The sequence below is a fragment of the Sprattus sprattus genome (assembly GCF_963457725.1).
Source record: "Sprattus sprattus genome assembly, chromosome: 5".
NCBI classification, from domain to species: Eukaryota; Metazoa; Chordata; class Actinopteri; order Clupeiformes; family Clupeidae; genus Sprattus; species Sprattus sprattus.
The window spans coordinates 45,289,798-45,315,730 of record NC_137924.1 but is presented as its reverse complement, the minus strand read 5'-3'; the positions used below and the strand labels follow the sequence as shown (position 1 = coordinate 45,315,730).

At 42.2% G+C, this 25,933-nt stretch overlaps 4 protein-coding genes across 6 annotated transcripts in view; 2 read left to right on the top strand and 2 right to left on the bottom strand.

Moving 5' to 3' along the window:
- The first annotated feature begins 1,981 nt into the window (after positions 1 to 1,981).
- LOC308365352 (G protein pathway suppressor 2-like) lies at positions 1,982 to 8,675 on the top strand. 2 transcript variants are annotated; one of them, XM_080838743.1, is made up of 10 exons: positions 1,982 to 2,045; positions 2,229 to 2,346; positions 2,480 to 2,589; positions 4,914 to 5,026; positions 5,276 to 5,355; positions 5,451 to 5,530; positions 5,898 to 6,072; positions 6,813 to 6,887; positions 7,094 to 7,170; positions 8,285 to 8,675. In XM_080838743.1, the coding sequence occupies exons 2-10, from the start codon at positions 2,253 to 2,255 to the stop codon at positions 8,375 to 8,377; spliced, it is 897 nt and encodes a 298-aa protein (XP_080694869.1). In that variant the 5' UTR covers positions 1,982 to 2,045; positions 2,229 to 2,252; the 3' UTR covers positions 8,378 to 8,675. The 2 variants fall into 2 exon arrangements, with proteins under 2 accessions (XP_080694869.1, XP_080694868.1); XM_080838742.1 differs by having other exon boundaries at positions 6,804 to 6,887.
- Positions 8,676 to 10,014: 1,339 nt separating this feature from the next.
- Positions 10,015 to 14,833, bottom strand: LOC308366312 (eukaryotic translation initiation factor 5A-1). The gene is made up of 6 exons (XM_080839975.1): positions 14,449 to 14,833; positions 12,745 to 12,919; positions 12,376 to 12,480; positions 11,964 to 12,095; positions 11,135 to 11,207; positions 10,015 to 10,509 (listed from the first exon to the last, which is right to left on the bottom strand). Exons 2-5 carry the CDS (start codon positions 12,910 to 12,912, stop codon positions 11,145 to 11,147), a joined length of 468 nt encoding a protein of 155 aa, XP_080696101.1. The 5' UTR covers positions 12,913 to 12,919; positions 14,449 to 14,833; the 3' UTR covers positions 10,015 to 10,509; positions 11,135 to 11,144.
- Positions 14,834 to 16,091: 1,258 nt separating this feature from the next.
- On the top strand, positions 16,092 to 23,431 carry LOC308365657 (uncharacterized protein). 2 transcript variants are annotated; one of them, XM_080839159.1, is made up of 10 exons: positions 16,092 to 16,250; positions 17,362 to 17,425; positions 17,706 to 17,739; positions 17,859 to 17,948; positions 18,057 to 18,302; positions 18,579 to 18,667; positions 20,837 to 21,008; positions 21,526 to 21,651; positions 22,087 to 22,167; positions 22,672 to 23,431. In XM_080839159.1, the coding sequence occupies exons 1-9, from the start codon at positions 16,154 to 16,156 to the stop codon at positions 22,126 to 22,128; spliced, it is 960 nt and encodes a 319-aa protein (XP_080695285.1). In that variant the 5' UTR covers positions 16,092 to 16,153; the 3' UTR covers positions 22,129 to 22,167; positions 22,672 to 23,431. The 2 variants fall into 2 exon arrangements, with proteins under 2 accessions (XP_080695285.1, XP_080695284.1); XM_080839158.1 differs by having other exon boundaries at positions 22,087 to 23,431.
- Positions 22,696 to 25,933, bottom strand: part of LOC308366235 (solute carrier family 2, facilitated glucose transporter member 4-like) — a gene marked incomplete at its 3' end in the record, with an annotated part of 20,657 nt that continues 17,419 nt past the window's right edge. The window contains exon 11 of the mRNA XM_080839870.1: positions 22,696 to 22,731. Within this exon, the coding sequence (XP_080695996.1) occupies positions 22,696 to 22,731 (36 nt within the window). The remainder of the gene's footprint in view (positions 22,732 to 25,933) is intronic.

The window sequence follows — 25,933 nt, the reverse complement described above, 5'->3', positions numbered from 1 at the left end:
ATGTGTCTGGAAGTAATGTTGACAGACAAACCAAAATGGGGCACAATAAAATTGGCTGACTTTACTGTACCGAACATGTAGCCGAGGGTCATGATGTATAAAAAAGTAACAAGGCACTGCAGAGATGGTGGTTTGCAAGTTGGATTTGTTTAAAAAATCTGATCTCTTAACACTGGTCTGTCTGCAGTCCTCTTTGCAAGTGATCAGATTTGCAAGTGATGTCTCGACACACAAATCCAATCTTCATGGGTTGCTGTGGTAACAATGTAGGTAAGCTTTTTGGTGCATGTTAGTAGCTGCATGAATTCCTGCACATTCATCACTGGCTTTTGTGTTGCGTTGTGATCGATGCAAAATACACTTTGAAATCTAAGTGGTCAGAGCGTCCAAACTTCTACATGAAGAAAGTGCATATGTTATTTTGGTATCTTATTCAGTAACCCATGTTCCTTTCAGTGCAAATTACTGAACTCAATCATTAGCATTAAAATGTTTTTTGTTTTTTTTGTGAGGATTCAGGTTCTCCTTTATGTGTTAAGTCCTCCTGCCCAGGTACCCTCCCTCCTATGACCAACCCAACTGATGGAGATAATTTTCAAAACACTTAATGACTTCAGAATATATTAATCAAATGCCTTGTATTAATTTATACCTTGTATGAATCATGTGCTTATGTAAGCAGGAACATGGCTTTTCTGTGTGTGTTACTTAGATTTATTAGGTGCCACAGTCTGCATACGTGCAAGAGCATATTTGGGTGAGCAGTGCTGACGGTCAAAATGTGCTTTCTCGACCCTGGGAAGAACAGGCATCCATGGAAGACAAGAAGCTTAAGTCATGGACCTAGAATGACCGATGTTAAACATTTATGGCATTACCATTAGATAAACTTATATCTATATAACCTTGTGCAATGTGTTTAATATTGCTTCTCTCTCTTCTGTTGCAGTAGGAAGGCCGTACATATAGGTAGGGGACTATGACTGCAAATTAATTTAGCATGTCATCACCTAGTCATAATTTTCAATCTCGAAGGAGTGCAAATCAGAATTATTGTCTTATGGTTCATATATATATATATACTATACTTAAAAGCCTTCCAGCTTTTGCGGCTTATATTTTAAACAGGCTATGCCAACAATGTGACTTTTCAAAACAAAATTCCAGGACTTGATACATTTTTGTGTTATTTTTCTTAATATCTATTCCTGGCTACTCTAAGGACGAGCGTCCCCCGGTGAACTGATAGGCTTGCTATGGGCATTGTAATTTATAAATAACTCGTTTAAAATAAAAATGTTTTAACGTTTTTGTCGACCCCTGGTTAGGGCTGAAACACACAGCTTCGCGTCGTGCCTAACAACTCCCCTTACCTGTATTAAAATCAGCGCAAACCACGGCCTCTCGGGGCCTATTGCTTAATTTTTGGGATCCGAATAATCCGCAACCGGGCAACGGCCTGGTGCGCCTGCGGCTGTTTTCCCCGCCGCACTTTGAAGCGTCTTCGTCTTCAGAAACGCGTTTGGTGTGTTTCAGCCCTAGTTTGATGTGTCTGCGTATAGGCCCTCTCCAGGCTTTTTGCGTTTTAAAAATTGCCAAGAAAGCCAAAGATACACCTGACTCCATGCTTTCACTACAATATGCAAAATTGTAGGCCTACAGTGGGCTGGATAAATAATTGGTAATCATGCATGATGTCATACTTTCAGCTGCTATATCTTTTCCCAAAGCGAAAACCGAAAAAAACAAAACGGATTTATATTCTATAGGCACTAGGCAGTCTATCTCAAAACGCGAGAGGCAACAGCAGCGTTACTTAATAAACCACAACTCCCATAGAGCCTTGCGCTAAAGGAAACGACCTAAATTAACTGTGCCCTCGGAAGTATTTGTACTATTACAAACACTCTCATTGAGGGTGATGTATACATCTTAGTAAACCTATTTTAAAACCCTTACTTTACGAGAAAAAGCCAACAGACAAATAACAACATATCATAACTCATAGAGGTTTCTCTTTTGGAAGGATTCACAAAATTACAAAAGTAGGTTATCCGTTTTTAAACTCTCTGCACTCAAGCTAACATAGCTAGCTACACAGCTAGCCAACGTTTGGACGCTATTATCTATATGCAGTAGTTTAATATTAGCCAAACCACTTTTGTCTCTGATGGGTAATTTGTCATAAGGTTTACGCAAACAACAAATAACCTGCATCCTTTTCCTAGCTGGCACCCCCACTACCCGTCACGATGCCCGCTCTGTTGGAAAGACCGAAGCTGTCCAATGCGATGGCAAGAGCCCTCCACAAGCACATTATGAGGGAAAGAGATCGAAAGAGACAAGGTATAACGTTAGATCTTGTGCAGTGTGTCCAATATTGTTAGGGCATTGTTTGCTGGTGGGTTAACCCCCACGGCAAGAATTATAAGCTACTAGCTACATCATCCTGTAACCAAATGTTATCTGGCTATTTTAGAGGAGGAAGAGGTCGACAAGATGATGGAACAGAAAATGAAGGAGGAGGAAGAGAGGAAGAGATCTAAAGAGATTGAGGAACGAATGTCATTGGAAGAGACAAAAGAACAGGTTGGTGGGTTTTGATAAATTCACCGCTGTCAGTAGCGAGTGTCATTAGCCCCTTATACATGTGCCACTGTGATCAGATCAGTTTATCGTATCGTATTAGCGTGTAGGTGTGAACATTTTCAAGGGAAACGGCTCTTGTCGTTACGTGTTTACATGTGCAAAATGTGAACCGTTTACATTGCCTCGGGCATGCGCAAAGACCACGGAGATGTGCTCCCACCTGGTTTGTTTACTAACAACATCAACGTGGATCCGCATCGTGCACAGGCAGTGTAGTGGCTTAAAGTTCCCTTCTTTCTATCAGCATATAGTTCTTAATATTTTCTTTGAATAACCACTCTCAGATGGAAAGAAAACGAGTCTATGCGTGGATGTGTTTCAACAACGGTAGAAAACTGTGTTTGCTCCGTCTTTTACTGAACTCATAATTATATGACAGTGGTATTAGTTACAGTTGAGACACCCGAAATAACTTGCATGCGCAGCAATCCTGAGACGTGATTTTTAGTATGCACATGAATACTAACGTCTTCTTTGATCCCAGGAAATTTGAGCACATAACCCATCTCCCTTACGGAGATATTGGCGAAAGTTGTTTAACCTACTTCATTGCAAACGTCTAGTTTTTGTGCAGTACTGAATAGTCTCAGTCTACTACACCATACATAGCATATCATGTTTGTAGAAAAAAAAAAAGTTAAAAACATGTAATCTACTTCGGCAGCGGAGCATTTTACTCCCCCGTAATCTCTCTACAAACTTCCATATAGACGCGGGATCAGCAGAGGAAAATCTACTTTCCTTTTGGGAGAAACCAGGCCAGTCGTTCCCACGACTACAGCACCTTGCAAAACGAATTATATTCGTTCCAGCAACAAGTGCTGCGAGTGAGCGCATCTTCAGTGCAGCAGGGTGCGTTATAGAAGCCAGGCGCTCTCGCCTGAATCCTGACACTAGATGCTATTTTATTCCTGCATAGTGCTAAGACAAATTCTAAATCGAACGAAGGTTAGGCATATCAGCAGAGGTATATTTTGGTTACATTAGGATGGCTACGTTTATAGCTTGCGTTTTGGGCGCACCACAATGCCAAGAAGTTTGTCGCGACTGTAATGGCATATTTCATTGTGGGGGTGATTTATAGCTTAAGGCTTACGAGACAGTGTTTTCCGATGTTTTACTGAGTCCTCTCTGTCTCTAACACACACACACACACACACACTAACGGAAGCAAAAAAGGTTTAAATTGTGACGATCCCTCAAATGTCGCGTCTCCTGCAAACCTGCAAGCTATGAGTCAGCTGTCAGTATTGGAAGAAGACTTAACGTCTCGAAGATGAAACTGCCAGGGTTATTTTGTTTCGTTAGGCTATTAGTTATATTTTAAAACAGCCAGTCATTGTAGCCTACCACTCGTGGAATAAGGAATTTCAAAGAGATGATGGAGTGATTTGACTCAGAAGTGACATTGGGCATTGACAGCGCGAGATGTTCAGAACAAGTTAAACTTCTAGCTCATACATCAACAGCTAAGAAAGAAGGTAAGAAAAATAGTCGGAAAACTTTGATTTGCAAGGGAAGCAGGCAAGTGTTGGGGTTGTTACAGTATATAGCCTACAATGTGGTGAAATTTCGGAATGAATAGGCTCGAGTGGCGTTTCCTAAATATGCTTTCTTTCATTTTGCAAAAAACAGTAGGCTATATTACCATATTAAAATGGTGTACCAAATTGCGTTTTATTACTGATAAAAAATTGTAGGCCTACTAGCCTATTGGATCAGTCTCCTTTCAAGAACAGGCAAGAACTTTCTAGCCTCTAACTTTCTAGCCTCCTGTCACCGTCTCCCCCCAGTCACGCACTGACTCCCCCATGACACATCGGCCTGATTTGACACGCCCTTTTCTGAGCCGAACGATCATGGTGAACCACCTCTCTCGAAAGGCTCAGACGATCGGCGGAAAAACGAACAGTTCACATCTAGACCCCTTATACATGAGGCAATTGTAACACGTTCGCGAGTTTCTATCGGTGCAGACGCGATGTAAACGCTTTACATTGACACATGTATAAGGGGCTAGTGGTTTTACGTAATTTGTTGGAATTACATACGTTTCCTATGTGAAGCTTTAGATCTGAACTTATACATCAACAGGTTGGTAGGTTCTGAATTGTTGAGGTGTGTCGTCATAACATTTTCAGCATTAACATTGAACAATTGTTATTACCATCGCCATGTATTACTGCTATTACTAACCCACGCAGTGTGAATTATTATTGCTTATGCCAATTGTCATCTTCACGTCTGGGCTCCCTGACCATCAGGTTCAGAAGATGGGGGATAAGTTGCAGGGGCTTCAGGAGGAGAAGCACCAACTCTTCCTGCAGCTGAAAAAGGTCCTGCATGAGGAAGAGAAGAGACGTAGGAAAGAGCACAGGTACAGCGGCTGGCGGAATGCATTTACTTCAGTGGAAAATGGCTGCATTGTTTAATCACTTGCTTTAGCAATAGTTTGCTGTCATTGATCAATTTAAGTTTGATATCAGTGTTTACACAAGCAAATGGGTGAATTAGCAATGAATCCATTAACTTATTGAAATAACACAGAACTAAGGATATCATGTAGTCTGTGTGATTTGTTTTCATTCCTGGAACTTGATTTCCCACGTGTCACTTTCTCCGACAGTGATATCAATACCTTGACCTCGGCAAGCTATCAGTCTAGCATGCCCATGCATTCTAGCCAACATCTGCTCAGCATGCAAGGTGAACTATGAGTGTTTGACTCGTTTTTTCTCATGGCCCTTTTCACCATGTATGTCTGCCAGTTCATCTTCTCATCTCTTTTTCTGCTCTTGTAGGTAGTCCTGTCGGTCACAGTCGGTCTGGAGGGCTCCTTAGTGACCGTAGCAAGCAGCTGTTTCAGAGTCCTGTCATTCCTGTGAGTCTGCTTTCCATCCAGTTTCAATAAAATAACCAAAAGCAGTTCGTTCAGACTTGGTGTAGCATACAGTGTAAAGTATTACTTATAAATATTTGAATATTCGTTTTAATTAATGGAGATCACTTAGTAAAGATCGAAATTCAGTTTAACAGTTCCTCTGATGGCATTTATGCTGCAGTCTCATTAAAGTAGAGAACAGTTCTGCTCGGTCCGTTCGCAGTGTTATGTATCTATATTAAGTCTTTTTAAGATTGACCAGATTGCAAATGTCAGGCTGCTGCATCTCACATCAGACTGTAAGGACCATAGTAATATATAGACATCTATATATGTCTATGGTAATGACTTTGTTCTTTGCATACAGGGTCGTGCCTTCCCTGGCCAGTCTGGCTTCAGTGCAGGCCCCAGTGAACATGGTCAGTTCACGGCTGGACCGGCAGTGCACGAGCCGTACTCGGTGACCACCGCCCAGCACCCCTCCAGCTACGCCACTGGCTCCTCAGTGCCCATCAGCTTTGCCAGCAGCTCCCAGATCAGAGGTGAGAGGGATTCAAACTGAGCTCAAGACTTTTATTACAGTATGAAAAGTATCTGCAGCGTATGAATGTCATATTTAGTGTTACGATTTGGAAGGGGATCATTGAGGCTGTGAAATGGAATGTTTAGTTTCTAGTTGGAATTCATAATTTATGGCTTTGGTGGCCATTAAATCTCCTGAAATAAAATGGTATGTGTTACTTAGTGTTCTATAAGCCAGTTTATTTAGAACGATATTTAGGTAGGAGGATTAAAAAGGCTGCTTGTTGTATATCAATGTGTGTATATTTAAAAAAAAAGGGATAAGCAGAATCAATAAGCTGCTGTTTCGGTTACAGCAAAAATAGTAACAGTAAATGTGCACTGGTGGAATGTCTTTGCGAGAACAACTGCTTGGATCCATCATCGGTGTGTCCATCCAGTTGTGCGCAGTATTGGAGGGTGTGTTTCTAAATAGTTGCTTTCATTTTAAACCGGGTAAATTCACTGAGAGTAAGTGGTAAACCTCCTAAAAGAATAGTCTTATGCCTTTGTTTTGCTAGGAGAATGAAGCTATAGAGCTCTTCTCTTAGGAGGTTTTGCACTTGCTGAATTAACTGACCCAGGTTTTTCCCTAAACCCTGTACCTGGAATACCCCCAGGTACAGTCTCTGGGTGTTGTGGCATTTTTCCATGAGCTGATTAGCCTGTTTCCTTTCTTTCTCTCCCCTTCTCCTCTTGACCTTCTTCTTAGGGGCTTCAGCATTCCAGACCATGCAGTATCTGCCCCACCAACCACAGGGCTTTGCTGTTCACGGTCACTTCCCTTCTCAGCCAGGTCTGCTTCACTCATCACAATCATCATATTTGGGGTGTTATTAAATTAATGTATATTATTATATCATATATGTATTATATTAATACTGTAGAATTAGTTACTGTATACTAAAGTTTTTCTTCAACTTGAACTTCTTGGTTATGTTTGATACTTGAGTTGTGACCATACAATCAATTCCTTACTCCTCTTCTGTACTTTAAAAAAAGGCTTCATACCAACTGCTGGAATCCCCCTTCAAAAACAGCTGGAACATGCCAATCAGCAGTCTGGCTTTACTGACTCGGTAAGTCCATTATGCTGAAAAAGGTGATGGTAAACTGTGATGGCAAACTGCTTGTTAAGAGCATTTTGTGTGCTATTCTCTTCGTGATGAGCCATGTTTGTATGCGCAAAAATATTCTTCTCAGGGTTTGTAATGCATATTTGAAGTCATTTAACTCGGATCAACCCATAGCTGAATGGAATTCACTACCATGTCAACCATTACTTACCAGACATTTTCCACCAGTACCATTCAACCTCTGAATGAAGAATGTTGTTAATTCAACAGTATTGGCATAAAACACAAAGACTGGCCTATTTTCCAAACTTTGGCTATTCCACCTCTGGTCAGTCCATCCCCTTCCACCCACCCCCATCCCTGTTGTAGACGCACGACCCAGGCCTTGTGTGTTGTTGCAGGGCAACCTGAGATCCATTCCCCCCCAGGCCCTCCATGTCAGTGCCGCTGGCCTCCTGCCCACTCCCTCCATGGCTGTCCAGATCCCCAGTGCCAAGGTGACCTCTGACCCACCCCACCACCACCCCCAAACCCCCCTCCTCTCCCTGTTTCTGTCTTTTCATTTACCAAATATTTCCTTTTTAAACCCCATCCCCAACCTTTTAAGAATTTGCAAATGTGCACACATCTTAAAACACATGAAGGAATTTCGAGGTTTCCTACAGTCAGGTAAACTAGCAAGGAAAGCAGGTGTGCTCAACTCCAATTAAACTGCCTTTGGGTGCGAGTTAAGAATGACTTTGTTAATAAAGAAAATAACAGCATTCTCAAGCATATACTCTTCCTTAGTAATTTATTGGGACCAATAAAAAAACAGCTGCACTTCCGAAACATGTCCATTTCAATATGCTCCTAATAAATGAGTAGGAAAGAGTATACACTTGAGAGTGCGGCTCATTTCTTTATTATACAGCCAGGTAACATTGTAAAGGTTTTATGCAAATACTATCCTTTGCTACTGTTTCCTGTCACTTTAAACCCAGAAACGATGATGCTTAGGATGTTGGTGTGCTTTTAGTGTTCTGCAACACGGTAAACATTGGGTTCTGTTTCTGTAATGTATGTGGTTTCTATTTGAATGTGTATTAATATTGGGAGTATTTTGTTGTCCCACCAGGCTTCCTTTCCAGCCACAGCCCAGTCGGCCCCCCGCCATACTCTGTTCTCTCACACCCAACCGGGTCAGAGATTCTATCACCATGGCAAGTGACCGGGGGGTTCTCTTCCAACTGAACATTCTTTCTTTGTGAGATCCATGGAATGATCTAACTCAAGAGACTCACCCATTGCCATGATAACGGTTGGACAGGAACGATTGTCATACCCTGGGAAATTGTAAGGAACTTCAGGTTACAAAATGTATGGCAAGGCAACAACTGCATTTTTTTTTTTTTTTGTGCTCTGAAATGTAAAGAATAAAAGTTTAATCCCCATTTAAAGTTTGACTGTTATTGGTATTAATGTTTACCTTCCTCTCCTTAGTTTTTTGTTTAGTCCCCGTGATAGAGTCAGAGGAGAGTTTGCCATGGTTTACTTGTGTTGTAAAGAGACTGATAGCTTCAGTCTGTCCTTCTATCTGCAAGTGAGTGTGCTGGTCCTACTACGTCTTATCCCCTGCCGCTGGTGTCCAATCCTGGGCGGGATGTGTGTCAACTTTCATCACTGGTAGAACTGCTACGTCAGTGAGCGGTTGAGAGAGGCATGCAGTGCATGGGCTATATGTTCTTGTCTTTAGATTGGTGTTAATGCATTAGCAGTATATGACATTCGTCCCCAGAACAATACTTTGAAATGCTGTGCTGCACAGATGTCTAATTGCTTCATATTTAGGCACTAACAAGGCTCAATAATCCTCCATTCGTGGTAAACAAAGCATTTTAGCAGATCGGTTGAGATTTCGGTCAGATGTGCTCTATCTTGTAAGACAGCCCTGTAGAACTGGGAAGTATTGTTCTGGGATTTGTTTAATGCTTTATCGCGTGTAGCTTTACCATGACAATGTCACTGACCATCAAGTATGCCCTGGCTTGCTTGACTGAGATGCTGCTCAGTAGGAGTCTGACAAACTTGCTCGTCTCTCTGTGCTGTGTGTCTTGTTCAACATTTTATTTTTATTTCAGTTGTTACAACAGCAGAACAGAAAAAATAATTCTCAAGATGTTAAACCAAAAATATGTTGTAGTTCCTAATGTCAAACACGCTGTGACCTTTTTAAACTACAACAAATAAACTCAAATTTTGAAATCAAACATTTGATCTTTTTTTCTTTCTTTCAATACCAACAGTTCCTCTGTGCCATGTGGCTTGTTGGTTTATCTTTAGACAGTCTATGAAAGTAGTAAACTAACTAAATAAATAATGTAGCAATGTGTCGTCATGGGGAATATTACCTGTTGTTTTTTATATACCAATTGCATTTCATGTGTTCATTCAGAATGTAACATTTGTATCTTTTCTTTAGTCATCAGCTAAAACAAAAAGAAAGTGTCATGTCATGTCAGTAGGTGGCACATGGTGTTATCTCAATGTGAGCTGTGGTGTGAACCTGCTGTGTCAGGTTGGCAGCGACTGTCTAAGGGTCTCCGGTGTATCAAGGACAGAAGAAGATAACGGCTTTAAGGACTTTGAGCCCGGTCAGAAAGGTGAAATACCGTCTTGAAGTACGTGGTCCACGCAAGTTAAAGACTACTCAACCTTTCCCGCACAACCCCTGTCGTGAGCAGTTGGGAATACCTCTTCCTCAGACAAAGCGACCCTGTAGGGGTTTGTGTTCATGGTGGCGGTGGCAGAAACAGGTGTGGTATGTACATCTCGAGGAACAAGAAATGATCAAGCCAGACAAAGAGCAGAACAGAATGACGTGTTTATAGTGTAGACACCCACGATTCTTTGTTGCCTTTACAAAAAATTGACCCATATCTTTCCCCCCCCCAGCCTACCCCTAGCATTCTCCCGTGTCTGCCGAGACTACATCTAAACACGGGAGGTTGGACTGTACAAGAGAGAAACCCACCCCGACACACAATTCTCGGTCTCTCCTTTGTCCATGAAGATGTACATTTGTGTGTTTTGTCAGTTTTCTAACATTCAGTGTGGCATTGGTTTCTAAAGGTAACTATCTTGCGAATATTTTTATACTTTTTTAGTTTCCAATTATTAAACCCTATTCCTCCAAACAAAGGTTGAGCATAGAATGTGAGAGGGAAAGATAGAGGCTGCGAGGAACGAAAGAAAGAAGAGGAAGAAGAGGAAGAAGGCAAAAAAGAAAGAAAAAGGGAGAAGAGCATTGCGGAGGTCTTAGTCTCTCAGTTGTTTCCAGGTCCAGTGCATCTCGTCAAGCCCCTGAGGCATCAGATGGAACACATGGAGGAGGAGGAGGAGGAGGAGGAGGAGGAGGTGGAGGAGGCAGATGGGGAGGGGCAAGGAAAAGAAGTATAGAATAAAAGTAGAGGGGGCCAGGGGATACAAAAGCACGAAACAGAAAAGGAAAAGAAAGCAGATGATAGAAGATGAGCAGAAATATTGAAGATAATTGAAATATTACAATATGCAGAGAGGGTTAACATCTGTTTTCTCATGCTATTACCATGCTACTGGATTATACTGACTATAAATTGCCAGTAAACACCATCAATTACCAGCTGCCTCTCACAGAATGGATACAAAAAAGGCATAACATAAAGTTAATGATAATAAATATAAATTCTACACATTATTTGCTATGCGTGTTGCATACTGAATGGTAAACCAATACATTACATAACAGCATATTTACACATATATGCACAGATATGAAATACGAGACATTTCAAAATGCCAGTGATTAAACACCACCAACGATAGTTACTCTGAAGCATTGGTGCTTTTCTAATACTCACCGACCCCACAGCCATCTCTGCATGCACGCACGCATGCACGCACGCACAGACACACACACAGACACACCCACACAGGCCGTTGTATTTACCTGCAGATCTTTATTTGGCCATGGATTTGATAGCCACTGCACACTCCTCATTCATGGCAGACAGTACTGTGATCTGGAAGATGCAGAAACACATTTTTTCACATCTGTGCAACTTTTCTACAAGGTTCATTGTTGATTCTCTTGAAGTATTTCACATAGAACCTTTTTGACATGGACTGCATTGGCATAAATGCAATGATATCTAAAAAACTTTCAAAGAACCCTTTGCAACTTCCTATTACAACCTTAACAGCTTACAATATACCAAATGAGTGTAATATACTGATGACCCAGAGTCACTTATCAATTCAACTTTGTGCCCAGTATGTTCTATGTTTGAGCCCAGTATGTTCTATGTTTGAGCCCAGTATGTTCTATGTGTGAGCCCAGTATGTTCTCTGTTCTATGATGAGGCAGCTGTGGCCTACTGGTTAGGGTTTCGGGCTGGTAACCGGAGGGTGACCGGTTCGATCCTGACCAGTAGGAAAAATGTGGGCGGGGCACATCCACGGCTGAGGTGCCCTTGAGCAAGGCACCTAACCCCGATCACTGCTCCCCGGGCGCTGCCAAAGGCAGCTCACTGCTCCGGGTTAGTGTGTGTATCACTACCCTGGATGGGTAAAATGCAGAGATAACATTCAGAGTGTGTGTGGCTCCATTTCCATTTCCATATGTTTGAGCCCAGTATGTTCTATGATTGAGCCCAGTATGTTCTATGAGCCCACTTTGGAAGTTGTATAACATTGAGAGGGGGTGAAGGAACCTTTAACAGTAAGACTGGGTCATATCACACCTCATATTGTTATAATGTGGTTTAGAGTAGACTGACCAGAATCTCCTCTCCACTATCAAACTTGCTGTCAATCTCCTTCCCCAGGTCTCCATCTGGCATCTTCAAGTCTTCTCGCACCTCTCCGGTGTCCTGGAGCAGAGACAGGTACCCATCCGTGATGCCAATCAGCTGGAAAGGGCATGCAAGGGGGAGAGGAGGGGGAGAGGAGAAGTACTTGAGTGAGTGGTCCATCTTGAGATTCTCTCAACTTTTACTATTGGTTGACAGAAAAGATAACAACCTTATGTATACCTTAATTTAAAATGATTTCAGTAACGATTTTTTTTTTTTTTTATCTACATGCACTTGCAAAACATAAAAATGTATTTCATATGCTGATAATAGGATATTGGCCATTTTATTTCTAGTGAGATACACTTTCAAACGGTTTGGCTGTAATCCTGCAAACCTGGTAGTCCAATCGCTTGATGTTTGGGACATCCATGTTGTGCGTGGAAGGACAGATATCTTCATGCTTCTTTCCAGAAAAGATGTCGATACCCACCATGTGGACCTGTGCACACAAATCAACAACAATTACGTGACACACTCACACCAGCAGTACAGGCCCAATGGAAGCTTCTGCCCATCTCAGCCGCTCTTCTCATTGTTTCCTCCCTTTGTGTTGCATTGTATCGACATGAATGGTGTTCTGCGAGACCGATTCACACACATGCAGGCTCACTGTTTATGTTCCAGGCACTTCTGCCATTCATATCTAGCCACACATCACCAAATGAACAACAATCACACCATGCCGCCATGGTGTGGTACTAACCTTGGCGTGGCCATGTTTGCCCGTCTTGGAGGTTGACATCTCCACAATTTTGCAGGGTCGCCCCTTCAGCACCACAAAGCCATTTTTGCGCAGGGCAGAACACTGCTGGGGGAAGGTGGAAGAAGCCCCAGCATTGCCGGTTGAGAAGTCCAAATCTGCATCTGCCATGTTGGTTCTGTAAAATGGGGAAAAAGAGGAGGCATAATGTTATTTAACTTTTTTCCGATCAGCATATAATACTACTGAGAAATGGGAATCAGGGGAGCCTTTCATGATTTCACTGTAAATGTAAGTGCACTCTGCATCAGATTGGCAGTACGTGAAGTTAAGATGCAGTTATTACGATATTATTGCACTTATTTATTGTTTTTTATTCAGTCAGCTCCATAGGACTTCATTCATTCCAAGCAGTCTGCTGGTCCACTGACGTTCACTTAGACTGCTAAATAAGGCAACAGATATATGGCACCTGTTAACGGGACCAGACACGTTGCTAGAGTCAAATACATGTAATGCATGAACATCGGATGATGAAGTAACAACGCTGCAGAATACAGGGCTCAACGATATTCCACACAATATGGGTTCGGTACATTTAAAGGTCCGTAAACGTCTGATTGCAGCCCAATAGTCATGCTGCTGGGTCCACGCGTGCATGGGGAAACATGACATGAGTTTAAAATAGATCGCAACAAATAAACTTGTCGACCACTTAATGTACACTAAATAAAATAATTATTGCCTGCATTTCACAAAACAAATATTAGTGACGAATAAACAGCTACAGAAGACATTAAAATCACGATCGTATGCAATCTAAAATAACTAGTAAACCACATTAAGAGCAACAGACACCGATTCACACCAAGCGCGGCTAATCCGCCGTACTTGACACGCAAACCCACGCCACCATTGGAATAGTTTTGCCCATAAACACGCACCTCGACCATTAAGGAGCACAGTTGCAAATTATCGCGGTTGCAAATATCACCTAATGACTGTTGTTTAACAGGCGACCACCACGTTCCATTTCGGCACAAGTCCTCTCCGCCACACCAAGCCTCCGGTTAGCACACACGGCCTGCTGCGCGCATACGGGCCGCCAGTGACGGCAGCACTGATAACATGCGCACTCCTCAAGCTCCGAGGCCCACCGACATGGGAGCTACCATTACTAAGCAGGTGCGACAGATGTAGTTTTGTCAACGTAAATGCATGGCAGATATACGTCACAGATAGCATAGTTCGAGTTTCGAAATATATAGTGTCTATTCATTTGACAATTCAGAGATGAAGTCGTCCACGATGTCGCCTATAGTGCGCAAGGGAGCCCACTGAATGTCTAGACCATGGTGCCTTGAGTTACCTCTTAAGTTAATTGATATTTGATGGAAACGTTTTTTTATCGTCTTACCACATCAACTATTGCATACGAATTTCTATTGTAAGATACGTTGAACGAAAATAAATGGCTTGAGAGTCGAGTTCCATGGCCACGCCGTTAAAGAAGTCAGATGCTATGACACGGCCAAATAAGACACCCAATTTACATCCTTCTAAAATGTGTCTATTTAGATAAGTTTTGAAATAGTCAGTTTAGTGTGACACCATAAAACGACAGGTTCATATGAGGCATGGGGTAGAAGGAGGCTATCCTTACGCGTGATCAAGCCCGGTATTTCAGAGGTCTCATGAGTCACTTACCCTGTCCACAGTCTTTCCTTTTGTAGACTCTAAAAGGGCTATCCGACAACTGTCAACTGGACCCTCCGATTTCCTCTTTACGTGCAAGTCTCTCTCCCTCTCAGTCCCCTTGCTGTCTGGCTGCTGTTTGCTGCCGCGGTGCCCCTGTCGTGGCCGTTCTCTAAATTCAGCCCGCTTTAGGCTTCTTTCATTCCACTCGATACGTTTACCCCGTCGTACCCCCCAATGAATGCACGTTCGAGCCACTGACGAGGATACCCGGGCAGGGACAATCGCTAGCCTAAAGTGTCAAGCCGAAACTCGCAACACCCTCTCTCTCTCACGCTCTCTCACTTTACTCACTCACTCACACACGCACTCAGTCATCCAAATGCCCATGCCATGAGCCTCGGCAGTTTACTCCTTACTGCGCAAGCGCATTCACCCTCAACCGTTAAATGGAGACGGCTGGCGTGCGTAGGGCGCAGCTCCGACCGACGCGAACGCGCAAAACTTCATTGCCTCATGTCAGACAGAATGATCTCATAACGTTGTGCTCTGTCTAGAAGTGATTGCTGGCTTATGCGTACAGCTTATAACAATGCATACATTGATCTAGGTGTCCTTAGGCTGTCTACAGACGCCGAGGCAATCACATTTTAAGACCTTTGAGGAGTGACCGACGTTCCTTTTATCCAAGCAGGCATATTCCCTAGTTTTACGCACGTGGTTGAGCCGAATTCTCTAAACCTCAGCGTAAATTACGCAAGCACATTAGGGCAGATGTGAGATTGAATGAATCGTACTCTTTAAAACACAATGTGCTGCGAGATGGGCATTCGTCAAGCAAAATCTAAATAGATTCTTAAAATCCGAAGCTGTTAAGAGATTTTATCCAATTTGTTTATTCTTATTTGTTCGAGGTAACATTATGAATATGGGCACGGCGTGGCCTAGTGGTTGGCCCCGAGGAACTCAGTGTGTGGGACGGCTCTGTTAAATTTAGTCGCATGAAACCTGAAGCTCTTGACCTATGAGTGGAGGGCCAGGGCGAGGCTGGGAGGTATAACGGGGGCCAGAATCACAGGGGATGGTGTTCTTCATCCCACTATGCAGGGTCCAGTACATGGTAGGTTGTTTGTGCCGAAAGATTTGGCCACGAACCAGCAGTGTGTGTCTAATTTATCACTGACGGCTGCACGAGGCAAAATATCCGCAACTGGGTGACAGGTGCTGTCATATTAAGTGCGCGAGACACAAACTGAGAAACCCCCAGGTTCATTTTAGTATTTTAGATATTGTTCTATTTTTTTTATATGGAAGTTTAAAGGGTCAATGCAATAACGTTGGCCTGCATATTTTGGGCATAGGCTACTGCAACTGCGATGCCTGCCTGTAGGCCTACTTTCAATATGTCAGAACGTTCCAAATTAAGTTATCTTCCAAAGAAACCTTCATAACAACGTCTGCACAGCTGTGTAGCTTCAATATTGACCACGAATTGATCCCGTAACGCTACCAGTAATTTTTCGCGCGAGATCCGCGTGCACCTGTTAAACCAATGGGGCTATCGGATTGGCCGTTCGGAGGCCAATGAGGGTGATGCTGTTGGACCCATTCACGTGGGGAAATTGAGATAAAAAAAGTTTGAGGTGGCGGCCTGGGTGAAGTTGGAAGAGTTGTAGGGAGGGGGAGGCAGCTTGAGAGACTCAAACCCTGAAAGAAAATGACCGACGCAGAAGCGCAAGACGCCCCACCGTCGGCACCGGTAGAAGCGGTGGAAGAGGTGGAAGAAGACCCACAACCAGAGAGAACAGTGATAGGTAGGGGAACTCAAACATTCGCTGTGATTGACGGCTTGGGAAAGTGTGAAAAAGTTTAGGTGGGAATAGTCAAGTCTGTTCTCAATTAGCCCTATGACTTTTTTATTTGAAGCTCAACGCCGCGAGAGTATGACTCCGTACATATTTGCTGTTCACTGTGTTGTGATCCAGTAAGACCTTATTCCACAATTAATTTGTATTCCAACTGGCGTTTGTAGCACGAGTAGTTAGCGCTGACATTACACCGTCATTTCACGTGTTCCATGTTTGATTTGTAGTGCGACATTTAGAGCATTCTGAGAAGTATTGTTCGGTTTCGTTTCCCCTTTTAATCAAATATCCAAAATAACGTATCAAACATGGGGTACTTGAAGTGGCACTTTCACAGATTGATTTTGTTATAAGCTATGGGATATTACTAAACGAATCCCCCGTACGATCTGACTCTGACTGTCATATTTGTTTTGGAATTTTAGTTAAATGTGACACAACCATACGCGAGTCCCAGAAATTTGGTAATCGTAAAATTGGCGCATTAATTTAAAGCGCGTGTCGTGTGCTGGAGCCAAATACTGCACATGTGTAGTGTGCCCTACATTTGGCACCAGCTTCCTGTTTGCTTATCATGTGTTCGATGTGGGAGGGCTTACAATACAGGTGAAGGTTATTTAATTGGGAGAGCATAATGATTCATGTCCTTTAATTTAATCTAAAGCTGACTTCGTTTTTCATTTGGATTAATATATTTTATTACGCTTGGTCCTCACTTTTTTTTCAGGCGTGAAAAAAAAATGCTATGTTTAGGTGGCCTACTGCAAATATTGACGCTTAATTGTGTCGACGAACGACTGTTTCTACATTGGCTACTGTTTGGGCATTGCAGTCCAACTACACTGGTGAACAGTATGTCCTCCTTGACCTAGGTTAGAGGAACAGTCTCAAAGTGTATGGTTAATTATTTACGTATGGGCTTGACGTTGTTCAAATAACTCGGTGCCATTGCATTCGATAAAAAAAGCCTTGATAAGGTGCAGGCTGTTGCTCATTTGATGAACCACCTAGGAGGTTTACCTTTTCCTACATTTTTGCCCGACCCCTGTTTGTCTTTCAGCCACTCTGGTTCAAGGCACAGTTAAATGGTTCAACGTGCGCAATGGATATGGCTTCATTAACAGGTAAAGTGAAGGCTGCGAATGGTAGGGTTGTCAAATTGTTCTTCTGCACTGTCCTGTAGCCCTTAATGCACTAAATGTTCACAAAAGAGTTTAAAGAATAGGTGACCGTTTAGCAATGGATTACATTGATTTGTATCATTTCCTGAAATCAGCCAATAGCTAAGTGCTAATTTTGCTATTTAGCTGCTTGCTTAGACATATTCTGAGATGCTTGCATGTCCCTTTTGCTTTTCTGGTGCGAAACCTGTCACACCAGGCCTTGAATCACCTTCTTTTTCAGAAATGACACCAAAGAGGATGTCTTTGTCCACCAGGTAAAACTAACAAGATATGGGTCATTTTTGTGTGTGTACACATTTAAGACCTTTTTTTTTTAGTTTTTTTTGTTAATGGTCTTGCATGAAGCATTGAAATATGAAATGTGACTTTCCAGACAGCGATCAAAAAAAACAACCCGAGGAAATTCCTGCGAAGTGTGGGAGATGGCGAGATTGTGGAGTTCGATGTTGTGGAGGCAGCCAAAGTAATATCCTCCCCCTACATCTGGTCCCTTTAGGCCCTATCTTCCTTGCACAAGTTTCACAGTTTCTCTCTTTAGCAGTAAAACTGTTGCTCGTGTGCTTTGGCCCAGGGCTCTGAGGCAGCTAACGTGACTGGCCCTGGGGGTGTACCGGTCAAAGGCAGTCGCTACGCCCCGAACAAGCGCCGTTTCCGCAGACGCTTCTACCCACGCGGATCACGCCCCAGCCAGGACAAGTCTGGGGAGAGCTCCGGCGGCCCCACGTCTGAGGGTGAGGGGACCACTGAGAATGAGGGACCTCAGGGTGTCCCTCGACGTAGACGCCCACGCAGACGTACGGACAGCCAGAAAACGGATGTGAGAATTCAATTTTTTTTTTTTTTTTGAGAATTTAAAATGCTTGTCCTTTAAGTTTCTACTGTCAAAGTGTTGGTATTTTCTCGTATTTGACAATCTCAATACCATACTGTTTAGGGGTAATGTTTTTTTTTTACGAACGGGCATTTCGGTTGGTGTTTGCAACTTAAAATGGAACCTAACGTTTGTGCCATTTTAGAAATGTATCTCTGTGTGTAGAAATTATGCTGTTGTGGTGTTCCCAGTCCTGATGTTTCGATGTGGTGATTTCTCTAGCAGGGTGATGGAGGAGAGCAGAAGGATGGGACCGTGGAAGGGGCACCGCAGAGGCCGCGACCTCGACAGTTCAGACCCCCATACCGCAGGTTGGCATACAAGTAGTGGTGATTCAGTGGAGATCAGTACAACAGGGCCTCCAGCACTTGTACTAGTATTTATGTTCTTGAAATTCTCTCAAGTCTGATCTTTGCCTTTTTTATTAGTTTATCTAGTGTGGCTTGTAGGAAAATTTAGGGCTGAACAATTTGGGAAAATAATCTAATTGCGATTTTTCCCCAAAATATTGCGATACGATATGCGTTTTTTTTTCTCCAACAAAACGTACTGAAGGATTTAAATATGACACAATATTAGATACATTTAGTGTGAAATATTCTTTCCCACATTTTACATTTGTATTTAACTGCTCATTACAGAAACAAATCGGTGGCTTTGCCACTGTGCATTTAAGTTATTTAAACAAAGTCAAGTATAAACACAAGGCAAACACTTTTTAAATTGGCCTTATGCAGTAATTGTACTTCAGGGTTAGGATAAGCAGTTTTACCTTAAAACAAGCTCTGAAAATTGGGGCGCTACAATGACTTTTAATATGGAGAATTGCCTCTGTGCCATTGCCATACCAGGGTCCGTAGGCAAATGACTGCGTTATGTAGGTGTGCCTGAAGCCGCCTGGTTTTTACTGTCTGCCGAACTAGTAAGTAGCTTATTTGCCGTCTTGTGTTGCACTTGCTTGATGATTGACTGTGTTAGGACAGTTGTTGACTAACTAGGTGGTCATCAAAGTTAGCACATTTCAAGAGATTTCGCTAGTTTGAGCCACTAGCATCTCGTTAGTGATTAGCAAGTGATCCGTTATGCTGCTTTAATCACTGTGTGCAAAATTTTCCATCTTAAAAAAAAAAAAAAAAACTTTTTTTAAATTTTTTTTTAATCGCGGTATTTTAAGTTGCGGTTTGAAAATCGCGTCTCACCATATCAAATGCAATTAATCGTTCAGCCCTAGAACAATTTCATAAAGCCTGTATGTGGAGCAAGTAATGGACTGCTGTAAATAAGAACAGAAATGTTAATTCCTGTGAAGATGGATGGGAGGAAGTCTTCTCCTACGTCCAGCAAGTTCATGAACTGATGTTCATTTGTGCTACTACGGTCTGCCAGAAGTGTTTGGTAAAGCAACGTTATGTAACAATTTACTTTAAAATGACATCTTAAGAATCATTTTGGCAGTACAGACTTGTAATAAATAGAATGGCATCTGTGCCACTGCCACACCACGCCTGGTATTGCACTATGTAACTTAGGAGGATAGGGTCTGACACCTCTCGCAAGAACTACATAATGCTTTACGACCCCAACTCTCACAACAACTACATCCTTCTGCTAACTTATTTAAGTAATAACTTTCTAGCTGTCTTGATATGTCTTGTGTTGCAATTTCTTGATGTTCAACTAGCAAGTTGACTACTTTCCTTTCCATCATAAACAACCCTGCCAAGGCTGTAACCTTATCGTTGTACTCCCTGTCGCAGGAGATTTGTTTTTCCAGATGGCCAAAGTCGTCGACCTCAGTCTTGTCTCAGTCTAGCATCCAAATAAATGAATCTCGCGTCAAATAAGCCTTGGAAGTTTTCAAACTTGACCACCTAACTGTCCAATGTATATTACGCACAGTATGTGCCTTTATCTTGTAGCCAACAACATTTTAGTAAATTGCACTTATTCCCAATCCAAACGCTTAGAAAACTGTTTGTATATAGGCCGAAAGCGCAGGCTGTATTCCAGCAAAACTAAATGTGTTATTTTGGTTACGTTGGCGTTGATGGCCAACTATGAGGTAATATTACCCTACCTTAAGTGGACATGCTTCTTTGGCTTATGCCGTCTTTGCCGGTTCCATATCCTTTATATATACATACATCTGTACAGTGTTTGTTAGTAGGTCTCCAAGCACAATGAGTATTTACAACAATGGTGTAAAGGTGAACTACACTCTGCATCATTAGGAGGAGCTACTTAGCCATAAATGCCAATTCTTACATAATGAGTCTTTAAGGCTGCCTTTTTTATTTTTGGAGTGTTCTGATGTTTTTTTAACAGTGATATATGCAGCATTGATGTTTCCCAGGTGAACAGCTGGGATGTTTTTGGTTTGATTGCCAGTTGTGTTGAGTTCATGGTTTGTATCCACTTTTAGCCCGTCCTATGTTTCATCAACCCATTTGATGCTATGAATGGCACCTTTGTCCTACTAGACCATTCCGGCCCCGCCCACCCCAGGGTGAGCAGCAGGCCCCAGCAGAGGGTCAGTTGGACGCCCCGAAGGAGACCCAGAAGGAGCCCCAGACCAATGGGGAGCTAGGCCAGAGACCCCGGAAACAGTTCAGCCGCCGCAGACAGAGGAATTCCGAATCCACCACTTCCAAAGTGAGTTCTAATCGGAACATGAGATGTTACATTTTGTCTGAACATTGGAATGGGAAGCGTTGTGAATGTCATCTCAACTACTTAAACATGGCACAGATGTGTTCGTAGTGTGGTTCTCTTATGTTGGTATAGACCAGGGTTTAGGATTTGGAGGGTTTGCCTCAGCCAGTTATTTCTCGTTTGAACCACTAGGGGCATCTCTGTGGCCAAAAAGATGGGTCAATCCATAGAGTACAACTGAAAAGTGTGCGTTCTGTTTTTTGACTTTAAAAAAAGCTTTTTAAGAAAACGAATTTGTTTATATTGTGTTTTTACCTGTCGCTGTTAAAGGTTTTCAAGTGGATTTGTAAATTTAAAACTGCCAATTTAGTATTTGCCTACTACCTTTTCTGCTATTGATATAACTTGTCAATGCATGAGTTTAGATGGATTATGGAAAAGTGTGAATCTGTTTCCCTAACTCCTTATTCACTGCACTTCCTCATCATGCACTGATTTATCTTTTGCTGCCATGCAGGATGACACTGAGAAAATTAAAGAAGAACCAGGATCTCCTGCTCAAGCACCCAAGGCAGCTGATCTTCGGTCTTCCCCCAAACCTTCGCCAAAGACTTCCCCCAGATCATCCCCAAAACCAGCCGAGGTGAGGGTGCCATGAGCACGCTGTTGTCATCTGTTGTACTCGGCCTCTAGTCTTAAGAGCCATAATGAAGCTTGAAACTGTAGTACTTGATTATAATCCATTATACTTTTTGTCATTGTCACGTGGGAAAGTGCTCAAAGGACTCGACCTACCTTTTAATTATTGTGGCAATTAGAATGGATTTGGTTATGGTGTTAAGTTGGCTGGGTGCAAACTAACATTCCCATCAACATGTCAGATTTGTTTGATCTTAGTATTTATGCTCAGGTTTTTGCTGTGGTTTCTGATGATTCCTAGCACTGACTGTCTGTCTGACCTTAATTCCTTAACTACCAGCAGTTTTAAAACTAAAGCGCTTGCCACTGAAGAACTACATGATGAAGCTGCTCACTTCACCTGTACAGTAATGCCCACTCATGCCTTGCTTCTCTGCAGACACCTGCCACCACAGCTGCTGCCGCTGCCCCCTCAGAGTGACTCTCACGAGTGGACCGCATCACATGACCTCAGAAAGAGGTGGGGCACTCGTGTTTATGTTTGAAGGCTGGTGGGCTGAAGTTTAGTTTTGCACCCTTTACTTTCTTTAGCAGCTGCAGTTGCCAAATTAAGGGAGTTGTGGGCTGTTCTGTCAGTGAATATTTTGCCCATTTGTGATGGTTGTGATAGGTTAGCAGACACGGTAAGATTGTGTAATGATTCCTCGACAAAGTTCAAAAAGAGTGAGTTGTTCAAAGGGGGTTCAATTTGACTTAAATCAAGGTGTCTGTTTTAAGACTCACCTGTGATTGCAGGTGTGAAATTTGCTTGTCAAATTGAATGTCCAAATGCCAGTGAGGGTCGCCTGATTTTTGGAATTTGGCTCTTGTAATGGCAGGTTGTGAGTTTTTCATTTAATTCCTTTTAGTTCATCAGTATCCTGCTCTTACCTGTGTTTTTACTGTCAAACTTTTTCCCCCCTTCTCCCCCAACCCCTCATCCTCTCCTTTTTGTGTGTCTGCTCTGTGCCTTCTGTTCTCTTAGGTTTCATGGTGCATGTGCTGGGGTTTAAACCTCACCTTTCCTGTCATAACCCTCTGAATACTGACACACATAACCACACACTTGCACACACCCCAATGTGCACACTATGCTCCCCTCCTGCTCACACACGTTCATGTCCTCTCCAGGCGTGTTAAACCCCCACCCCCAATCCACACACAAACACACAAACACGATCACCCTCTCCCCCTTTCCCGGAGCCCCAGAAAGAAACCATTTAGTGAAGGGGAATAACACAAAGGAGATGCCGTTTTGGACGGCGTATAAGTGTGATTTAGAAAGCAAAATGTTAAAAGAAAAGGAAGCAAATAAAAAAGGAACTGCTCTAGTTGAGTCCTGCCCTGATGCCCTTGGGAATTCTAAGTCCCAACCATCTAACCAACTTGTTTAATTTAATCGTTTGGGCGCATGCAGGCATTTGAGAAGACAACCAGCCCTGTTTTTGCTGTTTAAGTTCAACAACAAGGGGGTGGAAAAGTGACATGAGTGTGTTTCAGGTGCTGGTTTACTCACGGAGTCTGCCATCACCTTTTCCCCTTCAGGAAAAGCTAAAGTATTCTGCCCCTGTCCTTTTTGTTGTGATCATACCCCAGCTGGTTGATTTTGTTTTGTGCTTTTCTTACTTTGGTTCTCCATGTCTTTTATTTTTCTATGCCCTTTTCTTTGGAGGGGACTCTGTGCAATTGTCGGTTTACTAAAATGTCTAGTACAAAGAAATAAATACATGTGCAAAACCAATCAGCCTGAGGGTGTTGTCCTTTTTGGTACTGAAGGAGGTGGTTGGAAAATATGTCTAAAATGACTCCTGTCTTTGTATAAATTCACCTCGTAAGCATATATTGTCATAAACTTAAAGTATAGTGTTGAAAATATGAATAATGACTGAAACAGCCATAATGCAGTCTTCATTTTGAAAATGGTTTGGCAAATCAACCAGGTTGTAAGGGTCCGCCACTGGTGTGCCCCTTTACGATCACATTACTTTAATCATAATGATCAGTGTTGTTAACAGGATGTCATTTGGAATATATATATATATATATATATATATATATGGTGGGCAACAAAATTCAACATTAACAGATAATATACGAAACCTACCCATCTGCCGTAGAGTAGTCTACCATTGCAACATGGCTCATGTTTTATACAAAAATAAGCTTTATGGAAGAGAGCCACTGTTGGGAAAAAAACCTCATATCAACTAGAGTTCACCAAAAGGAATGTGTTGCTCTCTTCCATAGAGCTTTGATTGGTGAAGAACCCGGGTAATTGTTGTTGTATGCAGAGTCTCTCCCATCTCAGCTGCTGACGCTTGTAACTCCTTCAGAGTAGTCATAGGTGTCTTGGTGGCCTCTCACTAGTCTCCTTCTTGCACGGTCACTCAGTTTGTGAGGACGGCCTGCTCTAGGCAGATTTACACATGTGCCGTATTCCTTCCATTACTTGATGATGGCTTGAACAGAATTCCATGTTTAGTGCCTTAAACATTTTTTTTTTGTATCCTTCCCCTGAGTTAAACTTTTCAATAACCTTTCTCTGAGTTGCTCCGAGTGTTCTTTTGTCTTCGTGGTGTAATCAGGAATACTGAACACTGACCAGTGAATTGACCTTCCAGACACAGGTGTCAATTTACTATAATCACTTGAGACACATTCACTGCACACTGATCCCCATTTCACTAATTGTGAGACTTCTAGCACCAATTGGATTGACCTCTGTTGAATTAGGTCAGTCACCTAAAAGGGGGTGAATACTTAAGCATTCACTTATTTTTCATTACATATTTTAATTTGACAACTGTGTAGAAATCTGTTTTCACTTTGACATGAAAGACTTTTTTGTGTTTTTTTTTGTCATAAAAGCCAACTTGTATTGACCATGATTGATTTATAAAAGCAATACAAGGGTAAAACATCCAAGTGGGTGAATACTGGGATTTTTTTTATATTGAGAGACTTGAGGTATTTTTTCAACACATCAACTTTATATGAAACACACATATACACAAGTTACACAGCAGAAATTGTCAAACATGAATACAAATTACAGGTTCTCTACCTTTACAGTCTCTAAGTAGAAAGTCACACAAACCAGCATCACAGACATCCTTTTGTGGATTGCAAGCACTCCACGTTCAATATTGCTCCTCAGTCACAACATAACTCGCCTAAACTTAAGTTTTGGTTTATGTCAAATGAGAACTACTCAGATACAAGTACAAATATAATGGGGACTGGGGGAAGTTTGAGGAGATTTGAAGACCCTTGTTCATGTTAATCATTAAAAATAATCACACTATGTACATTTAAGCACTTTAACAATGCATTGTCTATACAGAAAAATGTCAGCTGTGCAAAACCAGGAAGTCTTGCCTTCCTTTTGTTTTATGAAGACACCCAAAATGGTGGGGTGTCTCATTGTTGTCTTTAATTGACTGAGTTAACTTTCCAAAGTCTGATACACCTCATTCTAGGTATATACTTCACTTACACAAGTATAACCGGAGTCATAACCGGAAAACCATAAACCATCTCTGAAAAATATATGGAAGCTTTTGAATGCCTGTTAGAAAAAGGAATTTGGGATGATCTTATGTGTAATCTTTCTATCAGAGGTGCAGTGATAAGACCTCACTGTTGGCTCCCTTGCTGATAGTATTAAAAACCACATCATTAAAAACGGTTGTCAGCGGTGAAAGACCAGTTTGGCTTGTTTGAAAGATACACCAAAACTCATTGAAACATCCTAAAAGCTGCTTGGAACAGCATATCGGTACAGTAAAGCTATGTACTCGATTCAGTCTACACCAAGATGAACTGCTCTTAGATTAGTCGCATAGAACAGTACATCACCATAGTAATGGTCCAAAGTAATGATTTTGTGTTTTGCTCAGTCATTATCCTTTTCTGTGGAGACCTTGGAAGTAAATAAAGTGCAAGAATCCTCATCTCCACATCTTTAGCATTTCCACTCATACTTAAAAATACACATGAATACTCACTCACTCACTCGGTACCCATCACCACATCCATGACAGTTGGTTAATGCCTTGTACATCTATGGGTATTTGTTTGCTATAACTGTCCCTCCCCATCCCTCTAAGTATACCAGATTTTTTTCTCCATTCAAGATTATACCAGACCAAGTTATACACCTACATCTCTCCCTTCCTCTGTCTCACTCTTCAGTTTAGGCGTCAGTTGGCATCGTCATCCCCTCCCAAATAGTCCAGTTCCGTGCT

Coding starts and splice junctions, on each gene's coding strand:
- LOC308365352 (XM_080838742.1), top strand. CDS start 2,253: ATGCCCGCTCTGTTGGAAAGACCGAAGCTGTCCAATGCGATGGCAAGA. Junction 2,347..2,479: donor AAGAGATCGAAAGAGACAAG/GTATAACGTTAG, acceptor TGGCTATTTTAG/AGGAGGAAGAGGTCGACAAG. Junction 5,531..5,897: donor TTCAGAGTCCTGTCATTCCT/GTGAGTCTGCTT, acceptor CTTTGCATACAG/GGTCGTGCCTTCCCTGGCCA.
- LOC308366312 (XM_080839975.1), bottom strand. CDS start 12,912: ATGGCAGATGCAGATTTGGACTTCTCAACCGGCAATGCTGGGGCTTCT. Junction 12,096..12,375: donor TCAAGCGATTGGACTACCAG/GTTTGCAGGATT, acceptor TGCCCTTTCCAG/CTGATTGGCATCACGGATGG. Junction 11,208..11,963: donor ATAGTGGAGAGGAGATTCTG/GTCAGTCTACTC, acceptor TGCATCTTCCAG/ATCACAGTACTGTCTGCCAT.
- LOC308365657 (XM_080839159.1), top strand. CDS start 16,154: ATGACCGACGCAGAAGCGCAAGACGCCCCACCGTCGGCACCGGTAGAA. Junction 16,251..17,361: donor ACCAGAGAGAACAGTGATAG/GTAGGGGAACTC, acceptor TTTGTCTTTCAG/CCACTCTGGTTCAAGGCACA. Junction 21,652..22,086: donor CATCCCCAAAACCAGCCGAG/GTGAGGGTGCCA, acceptor GCTTCTCTGCAG/ACACCTGCCACCACAGCTGC.